A 20,537-nucleotide genomic window follows, 5' to 3' on the forward strand; every position below is an offset into this window, starting at 1 on the left:
TGATGAGGTGTGGACTGTCAGTAGTTTTTATTCAATGTATTTTTTTTTTAGTTTTTACAATGCTTTTTTTTTTGGGGGGGTGTCAGTGGATTTTTTTATTTTATTTTTTATTTTTACACTTTTACTTTTAAATTTATTACTATGTTTTCCTTTTTTTTTTTTTTTTTTTTTTTTTTTTTATCAGCCCTGTAAAGGGGGCTTTGGTGAGTGATCCTGACATCTCCCCACAACAGGGAAAGGGACTGAGGACACAGATTCCCCAGTCCCTTTCTCTGTAGCCTCAGCTGCACTGAAGATGAATGGACAGGAGATAGAGGTTCCTCTCCATTCATAAACTGAATTATTGTAAACACAATTTACTCTGCTCAGTTATGAATGCACAGTGATCACTGACTCTGTGCATTCAGAAGAGGAAGGAGTCGGTAAATTACATTTACCGGCTCCTTCCTCCGCTCTCCATCGTGACAGATCTGGGGCAGAGGAGAGTGGCGAAGGAGTGGAGGAGGACATGGCGGGGGACCTTAGGAGCACAGAGGAGGAAATGGAGGATGACACAGAGGGACAGTCAGGGGATGATTGGTGGGGGGGGGGGGCGCCTTACAAGCACCGATCTCTCTATATAGATTTCAATAAAGCGGCTGTCAGCTGCTTTATTGAAATCTATACAGGTAGATCTGCTGCTTGTAATGGCCCCCACCGCCGCACCGCATCCCCTGACTGATTAGGAATCTGAGTATTTGCATGAGTACTCATGCAAATGTTCAGTATCAGCGCAACCCTATTTATTATGATATGCTATACAACATTGCAGTAAAGGTACTATGCTTTCTGCTGATGGTTGGTTGGAGAGCCTGTTGACCCCCATGCAAGCCTTATTGTCATCCGATTCTGTGGAACCTTTCCAGCTGACTGCCAGTCACTGTTCACTGATCTAAATGGAGTGATAATGGAAGCCCAGCAGGCTGGCAGGCTGTGGACTGGTTTTAGATTTATTTAAAAGGCAAGCCACATGGACCATTGTTTTTAGCTTTTCCCTCTCCTCCACTGGAGAGCTTAGGGATGAGCATCGAAACAACATCATCTGTATTTTTAATCAGCCAAAATAACCTGTTCTACTATAAGCATATACTTTTCATTCTGAACTTTGTAGCATTTATTAGTTCGATCTGATGAGCAGGGCATAGACATAGAAAAAAATTTCCACTGCTGGAAGTACAAGTTTGTTTAGTCTTCTTGATTTAAAATAGCTGGTGAGCCTGCCATGAAGGTTAAGGAACTTCTGGAAGACAGGACCAAAACGGATGTTTTCTTACGTTGTCACTCTATTAAATAGGCTTCTGATGAGGACTACAAGTGGCCGTTATAGTATTACCCAAGCATGGTCCACTTACATCACCATGAGAAATGCCATGCCTCAATCACTGGAGACTAAAAGAGGCCATTTCAACACACATTACACAACCATGATCCACTGTTGTCACCAGGAGACATCTCCCATCCCGCCCAATTTCCCAGAAAATCCAGACAGTCTTTACTGGTATGAATGTATCCAGAAGAAGTCGAAAAAGACTGCAGGACATATGAAGTGCTGTAATGCAAAGAAGGATGAAAAAAGGTAAACACAGTGCTTTATCCAACTAAATTGCATTCAGTTTACACCCACTAGGTTAACTATAGAAGTGTTATGTTTGTAGGGAAAGTATATGAAAGCCCAGGGTGCAGGAGGTCTCACCAAGACTGTCATATGGTAGGTGGTCGGCCAGTCTTCAGGTTGAAGGATTGTTGGGAATGGGTTGTGATCTTCTCCACAATCTGGGCAGAGGGGGATTGTGATATCTGTTGGCTCTTTCAGTACTCCGAACCTTTTATCTATTCATTTAAACGTGCACCCTCTTATATGTCGGAATTATCTCCTCTTATTGATGTTTGAATCTGTCACATTACATATTGGGCTGTTTATGGTGCTGTTAGCAGTGCTTCAACCTGATCGTCGGTGTGGAATTTCCCAGCCTTTATGTTTAAGAATTGCCTGGGGTTCTAGGACACAGTAAAATTCTAAGTGGTCTTTAGTGCCCATTACAAGAAGCTTTTCATGTACTGCTCCCGTTGAATGTGCCCACTGTCTAATAAGTGTATGAGGGTCGTTAAAAGGAAAACAAAGCTCCATTTAAGTAGCTAATTGGAAGTGGTTGTGCCGGCCCGACTTTTGTCTTCATGGTTCCTTGATCACTGTGAATACTCCACACTTAACCTGCCTTTCAAGACGAAGAGAAATGTTTGGATCTAGTCACACATCCTTTAAAGTAGAAGACATTCAGTCAGTCATTATCTCTCAGCAACCTTTACTGAAGTTAGAAAGTTACAAGTCATAAGTCATTCTGCTAAAAATAGTGTGGACTACCCTCTCATACATGCACTATATTACCATAAGTATTGGGACACCTGCCTTTACATGATCATAATTTTTAATAGCATCTCAGATTTAGTCTGTAGGTTTCAGTATGGAGTTGGCTCACCCTTTGCAGCTATAACAGCTTCCAGTTTTCTGGGAAGGCTGGCCACGAGGTTTAGGAGTGTGTCTATGGCCACGAGGTTTAGGAGTGTGTCTATGGGAATGTTTGACCATTCTTCCAGAAGAGCGTTTGTGAGGTCAGACACTGATGGGGACAAGAAGGTCTGGCTCACAGTCTCCACTGTCACTCACTGTATCTCTTCATCTCTATTACATGGGATTATGGCAATGGGTAGTTTACAGATCATAGCCAGGATGAAAGAGTTTTTGATACAGCTCACAGCAAGTGGCCGGATCAAAATGCACCAACTTGTTGGGGTGCCAATTATTTGTTATGGCACCTAAAAGTGTGACGGACAGCAATGCGTGAGGCTTGTCACCCAAAAAGGAGCAGGAGCTTTCTTTGGGCGACAAGCTTCGCGTGGTGCAGCTTTCTGTGCAATTTATCGCAGCAAAACCGCCCTTCTATTTATGTGTCATTAAAAATTAATGACACCCAAACACGCCCAATCACCGTGTTTCTGCCCAAGATCCCAAATCCCCAGATGTGAACTGAACTTACCAATACAAATCTCAGCTGATTCCTGCTGGCCTTGTCAACATCAGTTGGCTTGACAAACTTTGCTGGATAAGGACTAGTAAGCTGCAATATATTACATTTTTGTTGTTGGGTTTAGATATACTTTAATTTTGTAGTATTTGTTTCATAATAAAGATATTATTGGGCAAATTTGCTTAGTTTGATGGCCTGCTGGTTTTCCTATAGATTGGTGGACAGTGTGTGTCTTGGTACAGGACAATGATAGATCCTGCTTGTGATGCAGTGTTGCACAGGACCCACTTAGTTTTCAGTACTTATTTGGTATTCATGGTGTTCAGTAGTCACAGGCCCGTGCTCAATTCAGACAGTCAATGGGGGCTTGGTTCTTTTTTCAGCTGGGATGTTTTAGGCATACCAGGGCTAAATATAGAGTGCTCTATGTTTGACTAATATGGAAAGGGACAGTATATTGACCATAGCCTATCTTGCCAACAGAATTTACAGTAGCTGTCCGGTCTTTAGCACTAAACCAATTCATAAGTGACTGTGTAATGCTCCAGCTGCCCCTAATTGCAATATTTGATCAGTTGTATGTATTGTTGCTGAAAAAAAAAAGAAATTGTCGTTTTGTTTATTTTTAATTTTTTTACTCTGTATAAGATCCAGTCTTTTGAGCTGCTTTGCCAAAAACTGAAGAATATGACAGACCTCTGAGACATTCTTTAGTTGCATTAACATTGTACTTGTTCATGTCCTCTACATACTTGTTGCCTTTTATTTTGTATTACCTAGGAACAAGGACATCACTGCAACTTGAGGTCTGAGGTTATTGAATATCAATTGTCCCAACAAAATAGCTGCTATTGTGTATACATTCACTGCGAGAAATACCATAACTACACTGCTGTGATATGGAAAGTTTTATAATCTCCTTATGAGATAATTGGTTGCAGTTAAACCCAGAAACACTAGTGTGTTTTTTTTTTTTTTTTTTTTTTTCTGGTTCAACCCAGAAGGGCTGAATGAAAAAAAAACTGACCGCTCAGGATGAGCCACTGTACTAACAATCTGATGTTAGTACAGCAATCTCTCCTGCTGTTCTATTGTGTTCTGACAGGGAGACGGCCCCTTGCCAGAACACACTGGTCAGCACATTCAGCTATTGGCTGAGAGCGCTAATCGGGAGGTGGTCGGCAGACCTTTTGTCGGTCATGCCCCTTTGACAGAAGTCGGACCGACTCCAATACACGCGGGCTGAACATCGTCCGGTTTCTGTTGTATCAGCCGATGACGTCTGACATTTGGGCCGCGTGTACTAGGTTTTAAAATGGATCTAAACTTAAGAAGAAAAACTTAATGTATTGCAGTTTACCCTTTCTTTGGATGAGGTGGCGGAATTATTTTTATGTTTTCACACTTTTCACTCGGTGATTCTGCCAGGACATACATCTTGTCCTAGGGTGACTACTGTACTGCGTTTAGGAGGAGCAGCATTGTCGTTCTAATGCAGGCCAAACACTGAGCAAATTCCTTTCCTGCAAACCGGGATTACAGAAAAGAAATTTGCTCGATTTTGATTTTTTTTTTTTCCCCCCCCATCAACACACAGTGCTGACAAAAGAATACCTCCTGCCGAGCCATTGCATTCTCTCGCCAGGAGAAGACAGTGATTATTGCTAAGATCTATACCAGCCGCTAGCAAAAAATTGCATGTAAAAATCCGTCAGGCTGGTTGTAACCACGTTGATCAATCGACTTGGTACAGTCAGCCTTGCCCATACATGCTTCAAATCTCGACCAGTTCGAGCCGTCTATGGCTGGCCTAAGAAGGATGTTTTTTTAGAACTATATAACGCCACCTCCTCATAACATAGGAAGGAGGTGTTTTGTAGTCAGTGGAGAGAGCTGAGAACAATACTAACTAACTAACTATACTATACTAACTGATTACTGGCCATGGAAGAATAGAGCACTTGAAGTTATCGGCTCTCACGATATATATATATATTTTTTGCCCTTATCAAACAGATAAATTGTATATAAGGGAGCAGATAACCCTGCCTGTTGCCATTGTCATTTACAGACCCCAGTTGTGGGCTTAAGCTGGGGGGATATGGATCAAAGTGTAGCTGGTTCAGTAGGGACCTGCTGAATTTCGATCTGTGTGTGGCCCTGCCTGATCAAGTTATTCAGTCGATCAGATTTCTTTGGAGTGGGACTCTTGGAAAAAATTCATTTGATCAGATGCTGCAGTGTTGATTGGTGTTTTTCTGACATCGGGGTTCCCATACCCCAGCGGGAAGGATTCCTCCATCCACCTTGTTTGTGTGGATGGGAAATTCAAACACTCAAAAGCATAACCCCCTGTCTATTGTCTCCCAGCATGCTTGTTGTCTTACAATTCCTCTAAATGTCAGAAGAGTCCATTTACTAATCGGACTGTGTATAATTCACCCAGCCTTGTATGACTGTCTTGCATTGAAGCATGTGACCTCGGTTTTATTCCAGAAGAATTTCTCAACTAATGACCCTACAGCTGTTTTCATTACAAAAAAAAAAAAATGCTTAATATTCTAATGTCAGCTTTATAAATAGATGCAAAAAATTCTACCGTGGCAGCCATTTATTGGTGGTGAACGCTTGAACCCATTTTTATGAAAATGTATCCCATCTTTAGTGTGTGTGTATGTATGTATGTATGTATATATATATATAACTGAAGGACTTATGAATAAATGGTTATGGAACAAATTATTTGCGTTTTCCATTATTTCTTATGGGGAAACTCGCTTTGATATACAGTAGAACCTTGTGTATATACAGTAAAACCTTGTGTATATACAGTAAAACCTTGGATTGCGAGCATAATTCGTTTCGGAAGTATGCTTGTAATCCAAAGCACTTAGTATATCAAAGCGAGTTTCCCCATAAGAAATAATGGAAACGCAAATAATTTGTTCCATAACCATTTATTCATTAGTCCTTCAGTTTATTGTCCATATAAAAAGATAATAACAATGTAATAGGTTGTGTAACCATAAAATGTCCATCCACAAATGGAAGAGAAGAGAGGTGCCTCTAAGTGTAGCAATAGGGTAACATTTCATGAAGGTACAATATGTAGCAAATCACATGGTTGATGATTAAAAGAGGCACATCTAAGTATGAAGGCATCCAGGGTAAAGTGGTCCACATAGACCATCCCCCGCACCCCCTGCTGTCACCGCTGTCAATCTGCCATCGTGACCGGGAAGACTACCCTGCAGTAGAGCGATCTGAAAGTGAGGCTTGAACCGCTTGTGGAGCGCAGCGTGGAAGGGACAATGTCAGTGGTGGTGCTGAGGACGGTCTATGTGGACAGCTTTACCCCGGATGCCTGCATACTTAGATGTGCCTGTTTTAATTATCCACCATGTGAGTTTCTAAATGTTGTACCTTTATTAAATGTAACTATATAGCTACACTTAGAGGCGTCTCTCTTCTCTTTTATACTCAGTTGTGATATAACGCTACTTGTATATCAAGACATCACTTGTATATCAAATCAAAATTGCTTAAAACCTTTTGCATGTCTTGCGAAATGCTCTCAAACCAAGTTTTTACTGTGTGTGTGTATATCTATCTATATATAGATATATCTATATGAGAGAGAGAGAGCTCTATATCTCCCAAGTGGAGTGACTGGCCTCAGGTGATACAGAGGTGCAACACATCCTCCAACATAAGTTATACCTGTTTATCTGCAGCCCTTTCTAAAGCTTTTCTGAGAGTTCAGAAAAAGGGGACATAGAGCTGAAGTTTCGCTCTGCAGAGCTCGGTGTGGAGAGGCTCCGAATGCTGATTGGAGGGAAGGAACACCCCCCCCCAGCACACAGGAACAGAGCTGAGGCTGCCAATCAGCTGGGGATCCCCCCTCTGTCACCATTTTTCTGCTGGTGTCGGTGGGAAAATTGTCAAAAGTGATTTAGGCAATGACAGTGCTCTTAATTGAGACCGGTACACTCTATAGAAGGATATGCTTTGTTCATTGTTCATGTCTGAGGTTTACAACCACCCTAAAGTAGAACGGCAAAACCATTTTTTCATTTTTGATAGAGTAAAGCTGGCTATAAATGAATCATATATCCAATCAGTGTGTAGCCATCCCTGTTTGACAGAAGTCGATGCTGATGAAAAACTTATGCTGACCATTGGCTGCATCAATGTATTGTGACAACGCTGTCACAGTAAAATATGCCAGCACGGGAGAGTCTTCCATCCACCTCAATTGTTGATGGAGGATGTCCCAGCATGCTGGAAAATATACAGCAGGGGGCTCCAAATTTTCTAAACAAAGGGCCAGTTTACTATCCTTTTGGTTTTGGCGGGGCCGGACTGTAGCAGTGAGAGTGGAAAATGTTCTGGTGTTAGTAACAATGCCCCATTGGTTTCCTTGAAATAAATAGTCCAACATCGCTGGTGTCAGTGGGAAGAATAGTCCTCATCATTAGTGTCAGTGTGAGGCATGATGCCCCATCATTGGTGTCAATGGTAGGAAGTAGGGATCGACCGATACAGTTTTTTTCAGTGCCGATATTTCAGCCACCTCTCAGGCCGATGGCCAATATGTGCCGATATTCTGTACATTTAAAATTTTGTATTTTTACACTTTTTTTATCACGGTTATTGCTGTCACAAGAACTGTAAACATCCCTTGTGGCAGTAATAGACAGTGACAGTTACTCTGCACTTGAAAGCATTCAAAATGTCAAGATCGGCGTTTTTTAATACTTTTTTTTTTTTTAAGCTGGCGCCTTTAAGATGCCAGTAATCTGGGAAGTGATGTCATGACATCGCTTCCGGGTTACTAGATCCGAGACCCGAACGAAGCATCAGCTTTGTTTGGGTCTTCGGCCATCCAGTGGACGTGCCGGCTGGTTACTTGGGCCTCCCGGTGGGACAGGAGAGCCCGGGCGAGAGTGAGGGGGTGTCCCCTCCCGCTGCTTGTAATAACAGCAGTTGTGATTCACAAGAAAGCTGACCGTCCGCTCTAAAGATTGGCACCAGGGTGATGCCTGCAGCTGCCCTGGTAAAATCCCTTTGAAGCAATATCGGTCTAGTTTGCGACCGATACTGATTTTTCTGAAAATGCTGATATCGGCCTGCAAAATTCAGCCTTACCGATAATCGGTCAATTCCTAGTAGGGAATGGTGTCCCATCCTTGGTGTCAGTGGGAGGGAATGGTGTCCCATCCTTGGTGTCAGTGGGAGGGAATGGTGTCCCATCCTTGGTGTCAGTGGGAGGGAATGGTGGCCCATCAGTGGGAGGAATAGTGCCCCAAGGGTCAGATAAAGCCAAGCAAACGGCCACATCCGGCCCCCAGGCCGCAGTTTGGAGATCACTGATATACATGCTTTTTCTTTGTGAAGATTTTCAGAAATACAGTACAAAAGTAGAGCGATTTTATGGCACACAAGACTTTACCATTGTACATACCAACAATGGTTACCTTTTTAGTGCTTGTCCATTCCTTCCAGATCACTGGTTCTTGTATTTGTCAGTGTAAATCTGAAGGAACTACATCTGTATGGTTGATGTCAGGCTCTGGGGTCGTGTATTTCCTGTATGGTGGAAGTGGATTTTGTTCTGATGCAAGTTCTAAGGATACATAATGTGCCAAAAGTGATGTAAAGTGTTTAAAATGGTGTTTATTAGTATCACAATTTAGAAGCCAGCTGCTTTGTCTTGAGTTCACGTTCAGGGACGATATCACTGCTGCTCCAATGACTGTCCCTGTGGGGAGGTGAAAGTGCAGACCTCGGTTTATATATATATATATTTTTTTCCCTCTCTTTATTAAATCCTCTCAGAGGATGACTTGTCCTATATCTGCTCAGGGTTTGATTGCTCCTTTCTATCCCTGAATCCTCTCAGTACAGTGCGGAGCGGTTTTCCTGAGGAAAGAGTTAATGTTTAGAGCTGCCCTTTCAGGCCCGAGCACATGCTGAGGTCTTTGCTTCACAGATGTTTCAAGCAAATATACATTTTTACAGAACGTGTTCCCACGCTTCAGTGTATGGCGTCATATTGCTGTCCGTTACCACTTTCCAGTTATCACCAGGGATCATTTCAGTCCTTTTTGGTTTACAACATACCCCTTTGTACGTTTAATGCTTGGAATTGTCAAAAGTGGGGCTTGTGTTTTAGATTACTGGTATATATTCTTGCTGGCTAAATCACCAGATAGAAGAAAGCCTAAAAAGGAAACAAATGCAGTCATCCTATCTAAGACTTGTTAAGCTGCAATATATTGTTTGCTTTTGGGTTTAATACCGTTTTAAATGTATTTATACGTTGAAAAAAAATGGAAGCGTAAAATATATTGAAACACCCAAAGTTTAGCCTTGACACACGAGATGACCAAATACACGGTAGACTGAGAGAACTGCACCAATCTGAGGATATCCATTTATAACGGGATGTTGAACATGGCGGCAGGTAATTGAGGAGGTAATAGTGGTATTTCAGTAGTATACAGTCACTCAATATTGACAGAGAAATGGTCTCATATTATGCTATTGTAAAATCATTCAACTATCGGTCTTTTACCTGGTGGGTAAAAGTCTGGAATTTAGGCCATGACTAGATGTAAAACGTTATTGGCGCCTATGGGAAGTAAAGAAAAGGGATGATGGAACGAAGTGTAAATGTTTTCTCTCGTAAGCAAAGGAAAGAAAAAGGAGGTGTAGGGCAACAGGAAGATAGCGCAAGATGACCAGATGTAATTTATGGGGAAGAGGTGGGTGAATGACAGGATCCCCTTCATTCACAGAATTTGTTGCATTCCGTGAAAATAATGCAAGGACTTGCAATGCACTCAGGACCTCTTCAATATTGGAGGACATTTACCCTGCAGTGCTGGAAGCTCAGTAATGTGAAGAGGACCTGTCATCCCTGTGGGTAACATATCTTCACTAAGGAGCAATCGGCAGGAGGTTGAATACACTTAATTAAGGCTGAACATAAATCCCAGAAAATATTTTAACTATATTTCAACGTCAAACTTGCTGATGGAAATGAGATGTATGGCTTTCTGTGTGGCAGGTGGGTATGTCTTCATAGAAGATAAGGGGTGACCACTTTGTGGAGCTGTAGGCTCACCTGTTGGTAGAAAGCACTGACTGCAAGATGGTTTCAAAACACTTAATATTCAAACATAGGTAGCTTCATTGTTTCCTTCATAAAGGATCCAGTGTTGAGCGCATACTGTATGCTTATGCAGCACCAGCTCTCGACACCCACCATGTTTGAGTGCATTATTGGCCACCCTTTATAGGCGTAAATCGGTGAGCGTTGCAGTAATGCTTGGCAAAATGTATTTACATGTGTTGTGCAATGAAGTACAGGGGTGGTTTTTGGTGGAAATGGAACACTTGGAGAAAACCTGTAAAACAAGAATTGACTTCTTCCACGCGTTTCCATTGTGGTAGCTGAGTCCAGATATTAGTGCTGCTACAGAATGCAAAACGTGTTTTTGAAAGCAACTTTTCTGGTACTTCTCAGACTAAATACCTATTAGACTTGTACTGTGACAATATTTTTATTTTATCTTATAATAAAAACTTTGGTTTCCACTTGTCTTGGTGAATGCGGTGACATTTCACATAGGAGCGGACAGCTGCCAGAGCACTTTAGCTGTTTGCTCCTGACAGCGGTCAGTGTGACGCACAATTCAGCACATCACATGGCTTTTTTTTTTCTTTTCTCAGTCAACTTTATTTGAAGTGTATAGAAGTAGTCTTCGGCACAGCTCTATGCTGTGTTGCAGTGTGAATGGGACTCACAGAAAACGATTGCTTTCTGTGTGTCCTTGCAGTGACCAGAGCAAAGGAGGTCACCCCACATAGTGTGAGTACAGTCTGAAAAGATTACTCAATCTCGTGCAAGAAAATATTAACAGGATGTTTTACTTGTGCATGATTGAATGGTTGAAGCCAGCAGAGCTTCACCTCATTCACTGAATTACCTGGCATCCCATAGTTTCTTTAGTAAATGAAACCCCTGAGTATCCAACTTTGATTTGTAGTGGGGTTTGTCAAAGAGCATTGTACAGATAGCTAGTGGAAATCCTAATGCAGAGCACAAATTAAATGAAATTAGAGACTGCATGTGCTTACTTCATCTCTAGTCTCGGTAAACCCTGCAGTGATCTATGAAGATTATACGTAATCTGTGTTCTGTGCTGAATTTGTGACTACAGTGTTTACTGATGAAATCATCATCCAGATTCCATCTGGGGCCCCCGTGACATTGACCAGAATCCTTCACTGACACAGAAGAGCCCAGATCTTGAAGTCAGAGGAAGGTGGTGAAAGGAGTTTACTATAAGTTCTTTTTTTTTTTTTTTTTTTTTTGGAGGAAGGGACTCCTTTCACTGCTTATCTTTTCTGCAGAAATTTCTCATGATGTAACCTCAATAGAGGATTTGCTTTTAGTTGCATAACTAGTAATGACACAACAGTAGGGTGGTAGAACTAAGTGACCATAACATATGTTTGCAAAATTTTTCGATGGAGTTATGGAACATGAAGTTAAAGTGTAGCTGCACTGTATCTGATCACCAAAAACGCTGTTTAATTATTTATATTCAAAGTAAATTCACCAATCCATCCAGGTCTGCTTGCTTTATTTTGCTAAGAAATCACTTTGAAAACACCCCCTAGTATTTATGGCCGTGGCCATCTTGTGCAAGGGCAAATGATTTATGTAGCATGTAGGCAGGACAGTGTGCTTAGCTGAGACAGCCACTCCTTCCCTGCTGAAGACTCCTGGGATGTATGACATCATTTGCCTAGGCCTGGCAACCAGGAAGTAACGTAAAAAAAAAAAAAAAACTTTCCTACCTATTTTCCTAATGCTAGCAGCATTAAGATTACGAAATGGTCAATGTTTGAGAGAGAAGTTCCGCTTCCAGTAAGCTAGTTTGTACAAAAACATTACAGAAAAAAAGTGTTTGAGGATAAGCACGATTTAAAGAATATTCATGGGCCTAGCCTACATAACCTGGAAGGAACAAAGTAAATCCAAAGCGTTGAGTAGCCACTTGTCCAACTTGGCATGTCATAGTAGAGGAGGCCTGAATAAGTTGGCGGTGGGCACAGGCGTTGCACAGCTCCCATTGACTACCTGTGACAATAGATTACATAGGTGGAATATTATTCTAGCTGTTTAGGAGATTGGCTTTGGGGATTTAGAGATCGTAACAACTTTACCATTAGAAACTATAGCTTTTTTTTTTTTTTTTTTTTTTTTTTTTTTTTTTAGGTTAAATGTTCTCCCTAACCGCAAATAAAAAGGGTGTTGCAGAGCCCTTTTTTAGACATTAGATTGTTACTGGATAGGGCAATGTTTCCCAACTTTTTTTCAGTCAAGGCACCCTTTAAAATTCTGCACAATCTCGAGTCACCTCATTCTAAAATGTAAAGAAACTAAACTAACTTTTACACTATTCAGTAACATGCACACACGTAGGACACCCAAAATTAGAGGCGATTTACTCTTCCAAAGCAAATTTTGCACACTGGTATTCCAGTGTTTCTCTTCTCCCTCCATTTTTCTCCCTTACTCCGCTAATGTGACCCCACTGGTGACCAAGAGGTGTAGGAGAGGGGCAAACAAAGATGCTGTGCAGGTGCCCAATTTCCTTATTATAGACCAATGACATCATTGGTTGTTAGTGGCTAGAAGGTTGTAATGGTTCACAACAAAAATCTGTGGCTTTGTGTAACTAAAAGGCAGGCTTCATCCATCCGCTGGCTTGTATGCCATTTTTGGTCAATTTTTAGGCGTTTTGCCAAGGCACTCCAGAAGAAACCTAAAAGCACCCTGGTTGAAAGGCTGGCATAGGGTAACCGTTTTCATGTATGTGGATTGATTAGGTTGTTACCCTTGGCAGAAGTCTACCACTGGTAGCCACTGCTTCCTTTGTATCCGTAAAAGCAGATTAAAAATGTGGCCAATATTTCAGAACAAACCAAGTGCAAAAAACACATTACTGGGTGTTCCAGCTTTCTAAAATAAACCCATAATCTTTATTTTCTCCAAAATTGAGTGTTGGCATATCTAGATACATACCAACAGCCACTGATTTCTAAGGTACTCCTGTGTTTAGGTCTTCAGCACCTGGGGCGGTAAATGTAAAATTCAGGTATATTTCCCTGGCCAAGATCCACAGGCAGCCAATAGAAATCAATGGCTGTACACAGATAGATATATGCTGGTACTTGCATAAATATGTGCACAGATGCTCCTGCTCCTTCGCTTTCACACCCACCATTCAGAACTTGTCATTTGAGGACACTAAAAGCTTCAGCATCTGCTTAGCTCTGCCCTCATATCAGGGACATGGTGGAAATGGACTGTATTGTGGCTTATTAGAACTTGTAAAAAAAAGACACCTCTATAAATTGGTTCATTCAGGGGGCTCCCCCCAACATCTAGTTTGGATGCACTCTGCAACAAACAAATAATTCCATGCTTCATGTGTATTGTGGTGGAAGGAAGGCTCCCCAGTGAGGCCACCTCAGCATGGCGTCATAGGACTTCCTCACCAGCTGGACCCCTCTCGTAATGCAACTGAGCTTTACAGCCAGGAAGCTTCTCATGTTGTTTAGCAATATTAAAATGATTTCCTCTTTCTTTCGAAATGTTTGACGGAAAAGCATCATTTCTGGATCTGTGCTTGCTCTGCTGTGGCTTGAACCCAAGGTTACGAGAACGGAGTTGGCATAAGCGGATGTTTTACACAGACCAGGTGTTTGTGAGGCCCTGTATTTTCCACTTTGTAAAATGGGGAAGTTGTTAACCAAACAAAACTTTATACCCATCCAAATTAAGACCGCACCATGGCATTAACGTGCTTCACTTAGTACATCAAAATGCAAGCTATGCAGAGCAGATCCCGAAACTGGCAAAAACTCTAACCGGCTTGGCAATCTTCCTTTTTTTTTTTTCTTTTTTTTTTTTTTTCTTTCATTTTTTTTTTTATTCTTTTGACGTATCTCATATACAGGGCCGTTTCTTCTAATTTGTTGGAGAATCTATGGGAGTGACCGCCGCCCTCCTCCTATTAATCTGCATGGCTAAGAAGTGTTCTTTCTGCTTGTGACACCTGCAGCAAATTATGTAACAGCCGTTTCAGTGAATAAGGAGCATATCTGAGGCTGATTTAGAGTGATTAGTAAAGAAAGGCCTGTGACAGGCTCTTGTTACTCTGAAATCCCAGGCAGCTGTGACTCCTCCAGCACAGCAGTTCAATTCCAGGGCACCCCTCAAATATCGAACATGCTGCAGCACAGCTCTGCCTGCAGTGCGATAACACGGCCATCTGTGGGGCCAAACACTCTTGAGAAGTGTCATGAATATGTCTGATTAATTGTTGAGTCACACATAAGCCGCCTCTGGAACACTTCATTACTTTTGTTCAAGTCTCGTATTGCCATCAAGGTCTGTTTGACATCTTTCAATTTTTTTTTTTTTTTTTTTTTAATGGAAATGTTCAGACTAACTTTAAGGATATACTGACATGCTTACACATAGGTTAGCAGTGATTTTTTTTTTTTTTAATTTATTTGGGCTGGTTTACATCACAATTTCAGCATTCCGAATGCGTTTCTGCACGCTCATTTCGGTGCAGTTTTTTTCCCCCCTCCCTTTTTAATTTTATTTTTTCCCTGTTATCCCAATTGAGGACGTGCGTTTTCCAGTGCGTTTTTTGCTGCGTTCCATAAAGAAAAAAAATGTAACCTGTTCTACTTTTGTTGACTGCACTGAAACACACTGCACTGGTGTGACTAGGTCCATCAGAATTAATTTAAAACCCTGTCCATGCTTTTTTTATGCCGAATAAAGACCCACTGGGCTGCGTCTGGTGAGAACCAGCCCTCAAAACATAAACCAATGTTTTCAGTATACATATGTAAAAGGTTGGAATACCTGCCAGGTTTTTATTGCTGTCCCTACTGAAGCAGCAGCTCGTCATTTTCTGTAGATCATCACCAGGACTGATGGTGAGGGGGAAAAACAAGATTTTGACTTGATGCAAGAGCAGTTTTTTTTTTTTTTTTTTTTTTTTTTTTTGGTGCAGCAAACCACAACACATGCATGTTAAGGCACAAGTTCACCTTTGTAACATGTTACAGACCTGAAACTCATTAAATGCCTGCCCATATGGGAGGTACGGGCAGACAATTGACTTGAGTCGTCTGCAGGAGCCTGCCATTGCACTTGCCATCTGCTGATCACGGGTGCAATGCCTTACAGGCCTTCGTGTAAACAAAGAAGTGCACTTTTTTAACCTGCAGAAAGATTTTCTTTTATTTATGTTATAAAAGTTGAACTTCTCCTCCTTTAATGCCGAGCTGCAGCGAGACTCCTTTAGCACTTAGTCCTCATGCACATGGACGTTTTTACAGCTGCTTTTTTGAGCTTTTTTTGCAGCTTAAAAAGGCCTGTCTATGTTAGTCTATGGCTTCATGCCCACCTAGGCGTTTTTGAGCTGCAAGTGGCATAAGCGTTTTTAAGCTGTAAAAAAAACCCAGGACCAGTGCGTTCTGAAAGACGTTTTTCAGCTGTAAAAACGTTCTAACACTGAAAAACGCTTAAAAACGCTCAAAACGCTAACGCGGAAAAACGCTCAAAAACGCTAAAAAACGCTATTGCAAAAACGCTGAAAAAAGCTGAAGAAAGTTTAAAAAATTCACTGCAAAGATACTGGCGTTTTCATAACGTTTTTTTAACAGCCTGTGTGCATGAGGGCTTATTGTATTTGTGTCGGGGTGCAATTCTAAACAAATTGTCTTGCAGTGCAGCACACAGAGTGCCATGCATTGCCGTAAGGCTTTGATCCAAAGGGGACCTAAATATTTTACCAGTATGTTGTGTTTTTTTTTAGGGATCATTCACACATATTTATTATAAAGAATGAAGCGGTGCTCATTAACACACGTATAGCATTTATGATGTGTTTTTGTTGTACTTTTGAAGCATTGAAAAAGCTTCAGAAATGCTTGATAAACAGCCATGAAAGTGTGTTTTTTTTTTTTTTTTGTTTGTTTGTTTTTTTTTTTTTGTTTTTTTTTTTGTTTTTTTAGTGGGAAGTGCTTAAAGGGGAAGTGATCTGCTTTGCGGCGTGGTTAGATTGTGATGTGATAGCAGACATTTTTTTGTGATTTCTCTTCAAGATGGATTTATATACTTGGAGTTTGACACTTTTGCTTGGTTGAGTTCAACTTTGCCGAGACAAAAATCTTTGCTACTGACCATGGTGGATAAAAATCAATAATTTTTTTTTTTAAGGCAGGGTTCACACTATCGTCGCATGTGGCTTACAGCAGGGGTCCGGGGCATCCCCGTTCACCGTTTTAGGTCTGATTTCAGACAAATTTTTGGCTGAATTTGGACATGAAACGGACCAAAAGACGCACAGGACCCCTGTGCACATTGCACCACATCCGCTGCGGAGATATGTGAACCAGATCCATAGAGAGCCAGTCAAAATCTCCTGCTATTGCGAATTTGATGGGGGTGAATTAAAAAGGGCCTCTGCATTATCCCCAATACCCATGATGCATGCTGCCTAATATTTAACACAGCACTACGGCTTCTGTGTGAACAGCACTGTGTGGTGCCCATTGGAATATTCATGGCAGGTATTGAAGAGCGATTATGAGGCTTTAAAAATGCTGAATGGCGCATAAAAACATGGTTTTGCCATATGTGTGAGTGAGCCCTAAGAGTGATCAGTAATATTTTGACATGAATATAGAAATCTGTTGCAGCTTTAATAAACTTTAGTTTTTTTTTTTTTCATCTCTTCACAGCATCAGTGAAAGTTTCCTGACGGTGAAGGGTGCTGCCTTATTTCTTCCACGTGGCAATGGCTCGTCTACTCCAAGAATCAGCCATAGACGCAACAAACATGCAGGTAAGATGCACGGCTTTCCGCGTGATGTACGGTCATTGTCAGAACTTTACTGCCGTTGGCTACAAGATGGAATTTTACTCTTTCATTCATTGATTGACATACACAACTCTCAATTATTCAGAACCATAGGGTTATATCGCCCCCTACAGGAGTAGGACACTAGGCAGAAAAAAGACTTGGCTACACCTATGGGCAGTCCTAGGTGATATACACCCCCCTCTCTGCTAGTTCCCTGCTGGGATCTCTGGTCCTGGCAATTTTTTGTTTTTGCTTTTTAAACTACATTTTTTTTCTCTTGGATTTTTTTTCCTGTGAGATCTACAATCAACTGCCAGGCTGGACACTAAGATCCAGTGGTCTACCCAGTCTGGCCAGCGAGCGTGTGCAGACAGCAGCTACGCGCTAGGTCGGCTGCGACTTAGCCCCACTGGACAGGGGCTGACCTTGCAAGATAAACGTCTCGCGAGGTTGCATACAACCGGGTCTCGTCCTGAGTCGCAGAGTTCCTCATTGGCCGACAGCGGAACTCCCCAACTCCCCCCCCTCACTTCGGTGGTGAGGAGGATCTGTCTGGGAGCGTTACCTGCACACTCGCTGGAGCGGTAAGTAAGGGGCCCTCTCCTCTTCTTCCTTTGGAGTAATGTGGGGAGCGGGTACTCCCTGGGGTGGTCGGTCTTGGTACGCCGACCTGGTGCGTGTGGTCTAGGGCCGAAACAGCTAATCGATTGACAACTAATCGATTATGAAATTAATCGATTACTCTTTTCATCGATTAATCGGCCAGTAACATAATGGGGTTAAAAAAACTAAAATTAGCTATAGTACAAAAAGAGCAAATCGCTACTGTAAATATTACTTTCACTGTTTCACAGTAAAAAAAATTAACCCCTTACAGTAGCGATTTGCTCTTTTTGTACTATAAAGGGTTACTTTTAGTTTTTTAACACCATTATTTTACTAAACGTCTTAGGCCTGGTTCACACCATGTGTTTTTTGTGCTTTTTGCAGAAACACACTACAGTTAATCCAACATGGTTTCCTATGGGACACGTTCGCATCTATGTTTTTTTTTTTTTTTTTTTCAGCCGCTGCGTATTTGGAAAGTGTCAAGGACTTTAGTCAATGCAAAACTGTGCTTTTTTGGTTCAATATACTTTAATGGAGAAGCTACCGAAAAGCATGTAGTGTGTTTTTGCAGCAATTTGTGTGGTTTTTTTTTTTTTTGGTTTTTTTTTTTACTTGCCCAGCAACAAATTGGCCAAAAAAAGCATTAAAAAAAATGCAAATCGCAGCAAAATCACGTTTGCAAAAATCAAAACGCACTGTGCAGAAACAGATCAAAAGCAAACGGCATAGGTGTGCACCATGCCTTATGCTAGCCACATGGATCAATTTTCAGACAAGAATATTCATACAAAAAATCTTTGTACATTCGCTGAATGAATGTTTGAAAATTTCACTTGCTTTTAACATTCTGTTTTTAAAATGAATGTAATTTCTGAATGCAAAACCACATACACTGTCTAAAAATTCCTTTGACCAAGAAGTTTTCTATAATTTCTAAATGTTCCCATCACTGTGATTGAAAGCAAACGTCGATTTGACCCCACTAATGATTAGAAAATCGAACGGACGTTCGTAAAATTAAATTTTTTTTTTTTTTGAAGGAAGACATTGTTTTTGTATGGCCAGCATATAATTTATTACAGTTCTATTTGAAAAGTCTTTTACATTTTATTTTTTTTTTTTTTTTTTTCTTTAAATAAAAAAATTTGATCTCTGAGTCTGATATTTACTAGCTTCAACCTCTAATAGTATATACAGTATATCCCTTCTGTCTGTTATTCTCAGAGTGGATTAGAGATTTTGCTCTCTAACCATATAGTTAAAGTTAGCACTGCATAGAGATATTTAAGAATAAATTGCCTTTTTTTAAACTTTACATATTAACTAAATTATACACCACACTTTTTTTAAGGTTATTAATCAAAACAATCGGCCAACTAATCGATTATGTAATCAGATGTAAAGCATGTAAAGCAGAACTTGGCCTTGAGTACCATCAAGGGCCAGGCGCCGGCCTTGGCGGTTTTCTTCGGAGTCCCCTGGTCTCGCACTCCCTGGTGCATACTCCACCAGTGCGGTCGCTTCTACCGCTGTAGTATCTACTCTTGGTGCATTCGGTTCTACAGGAGCCTCCCGTTCTAAATATTTGGGCGGTTTCTCTGCTTGCTCTGTCCCAGAAGGTGGCTTTTTTGGTTGCTATCATCTCTGCTCGCAGAGTGTCAAAACTGTAGGCCTTGCCATGTCATACTTCTTACCTGGTGATCCACAAAGATGAAGTGTCCGTGGTTCCCTCCTCTGATTCCTTTTGACTAAGGACGTTGTATTGCCTTCCCTGTGCCCCAGGATAAAATGTCCTAAGGGATCTCCCTTACTTTCCCTGAATGTGTTCGGGCGATTCAGGTGTATTTGGCAGTCACAGGGCCTTTTTGGAGATCAGACTCACTGTTTGTGATCACGGATGGGTCAAAAAAGGGGCTGTCTGCTTCTTCTGCAACCTTTCTAGACTGATCAGACAGACGATGACTCTATTCTATCAGGGGTTGAGTCGCTCTGTTCCCTGTTACGGCGCATTCTACTTGGCTGCTTGTTGCTTCTTGGGCCTTCCATCATCAGGCATCAGCTGTGCTGGTTTGCAAGGCGGCCACTTGGTCGTCAGTGTACACTTTCACAAAATTCTACAACGTGGATGTGCTGGCATCTGAGGATGCTTCTTTTGTCCGCAAGGTGTTGCAGGCTGCTGTTTAGAGGGTCTATTCCCTCTTGAAGGGGTATTGCTCAGGTTGGTCTCCAGTTTGTTTCTGTGTTGATGGAAAAGAAAAAAACTGCGCTAGAAATCTAAACGTAAAGCTGCAGCTATACGTGAACCACACATATAAAGTAAATAGACAAAAAAAGCGGCGCTTAGAAAATATGTTAATAATCAATTATTAATAAAAAAGTCCTGTGATTGAATCTATCTGCTAATAAAGAGCCTGCTGTCTGGTAAGCAGGTTTTATATATGGTTTACAGCACTTGGGTTTTTTCCCTTCACTTGAATTATATGCTCCAACCTTTGTTGCATCTGGTAAGCGGCCTCAGATCTGTACCTTGGCATCCTTTCTTCTGCTCATTAGTTATATGTTTCATCTTTAATTTAATTTGGTAAGCGGCTTCATATCCCTTTTTCATCTATCATCTGGTGTTTTCTCACATGCCCTTTTGGTTGCTATTTCTGGTAAGCGGCTTTTTTGGATGTTTTTTTTGCACTAGCCCTTTAACACTGATTTTTTATATTTATTTTGATGTCACTCACTCCATTGTCCCTTTTTGGGCTGATGGCACTATATATTGTATGAGTTTATGATTTATCACTGGTGTCATTTTTAATTTTATTTTCAAAATTTTTTTATTAATACCCATCCATGTCAGTATTACGCTATGTTATTTTAAAAATTTTTCTGGGTTTAACCTCCG

General features: G+C 41.2%; 1 protein-coding gene across 1 annotated transcript in view; it reads left to right on the top strand.

The window, feature by feature from the left end:
• LOC141129080 (protein phosphatase Slingshot homolog 2-like) overlaps positions 1-20,537 on the top strand; it is a 92,733-nt gene that overhangs the window by 21,558 nt on the left and 50,638 nt on the right. The window contains exon 2 of the mRNA XM_073616851.1: positions 16,914-17,017. Within this exon, the coding sequence (XP_073472952.1) occupies positions 16,914-17,017 (104 nt within the window). The remainder of the gene's footprint in view (positions 1-16,913; positions 17,018-20,537) is intronic.

The sequence above is a fragment of the Aquarana catesbeiana genome, linkage group LG02, assembly GCF_042186555.1.
Source record: "Aquarana catesbeiana isolate 2022-GZ linkage group LG02, ASM4218655v1, whole genome shotgun sequence".
Taxonomy (NCBI): Eukaryota; Metazoa; Chordata; class Amphibia; order Anura; family Ranidae; genus Aquarana; species Aquarana catesbeiana.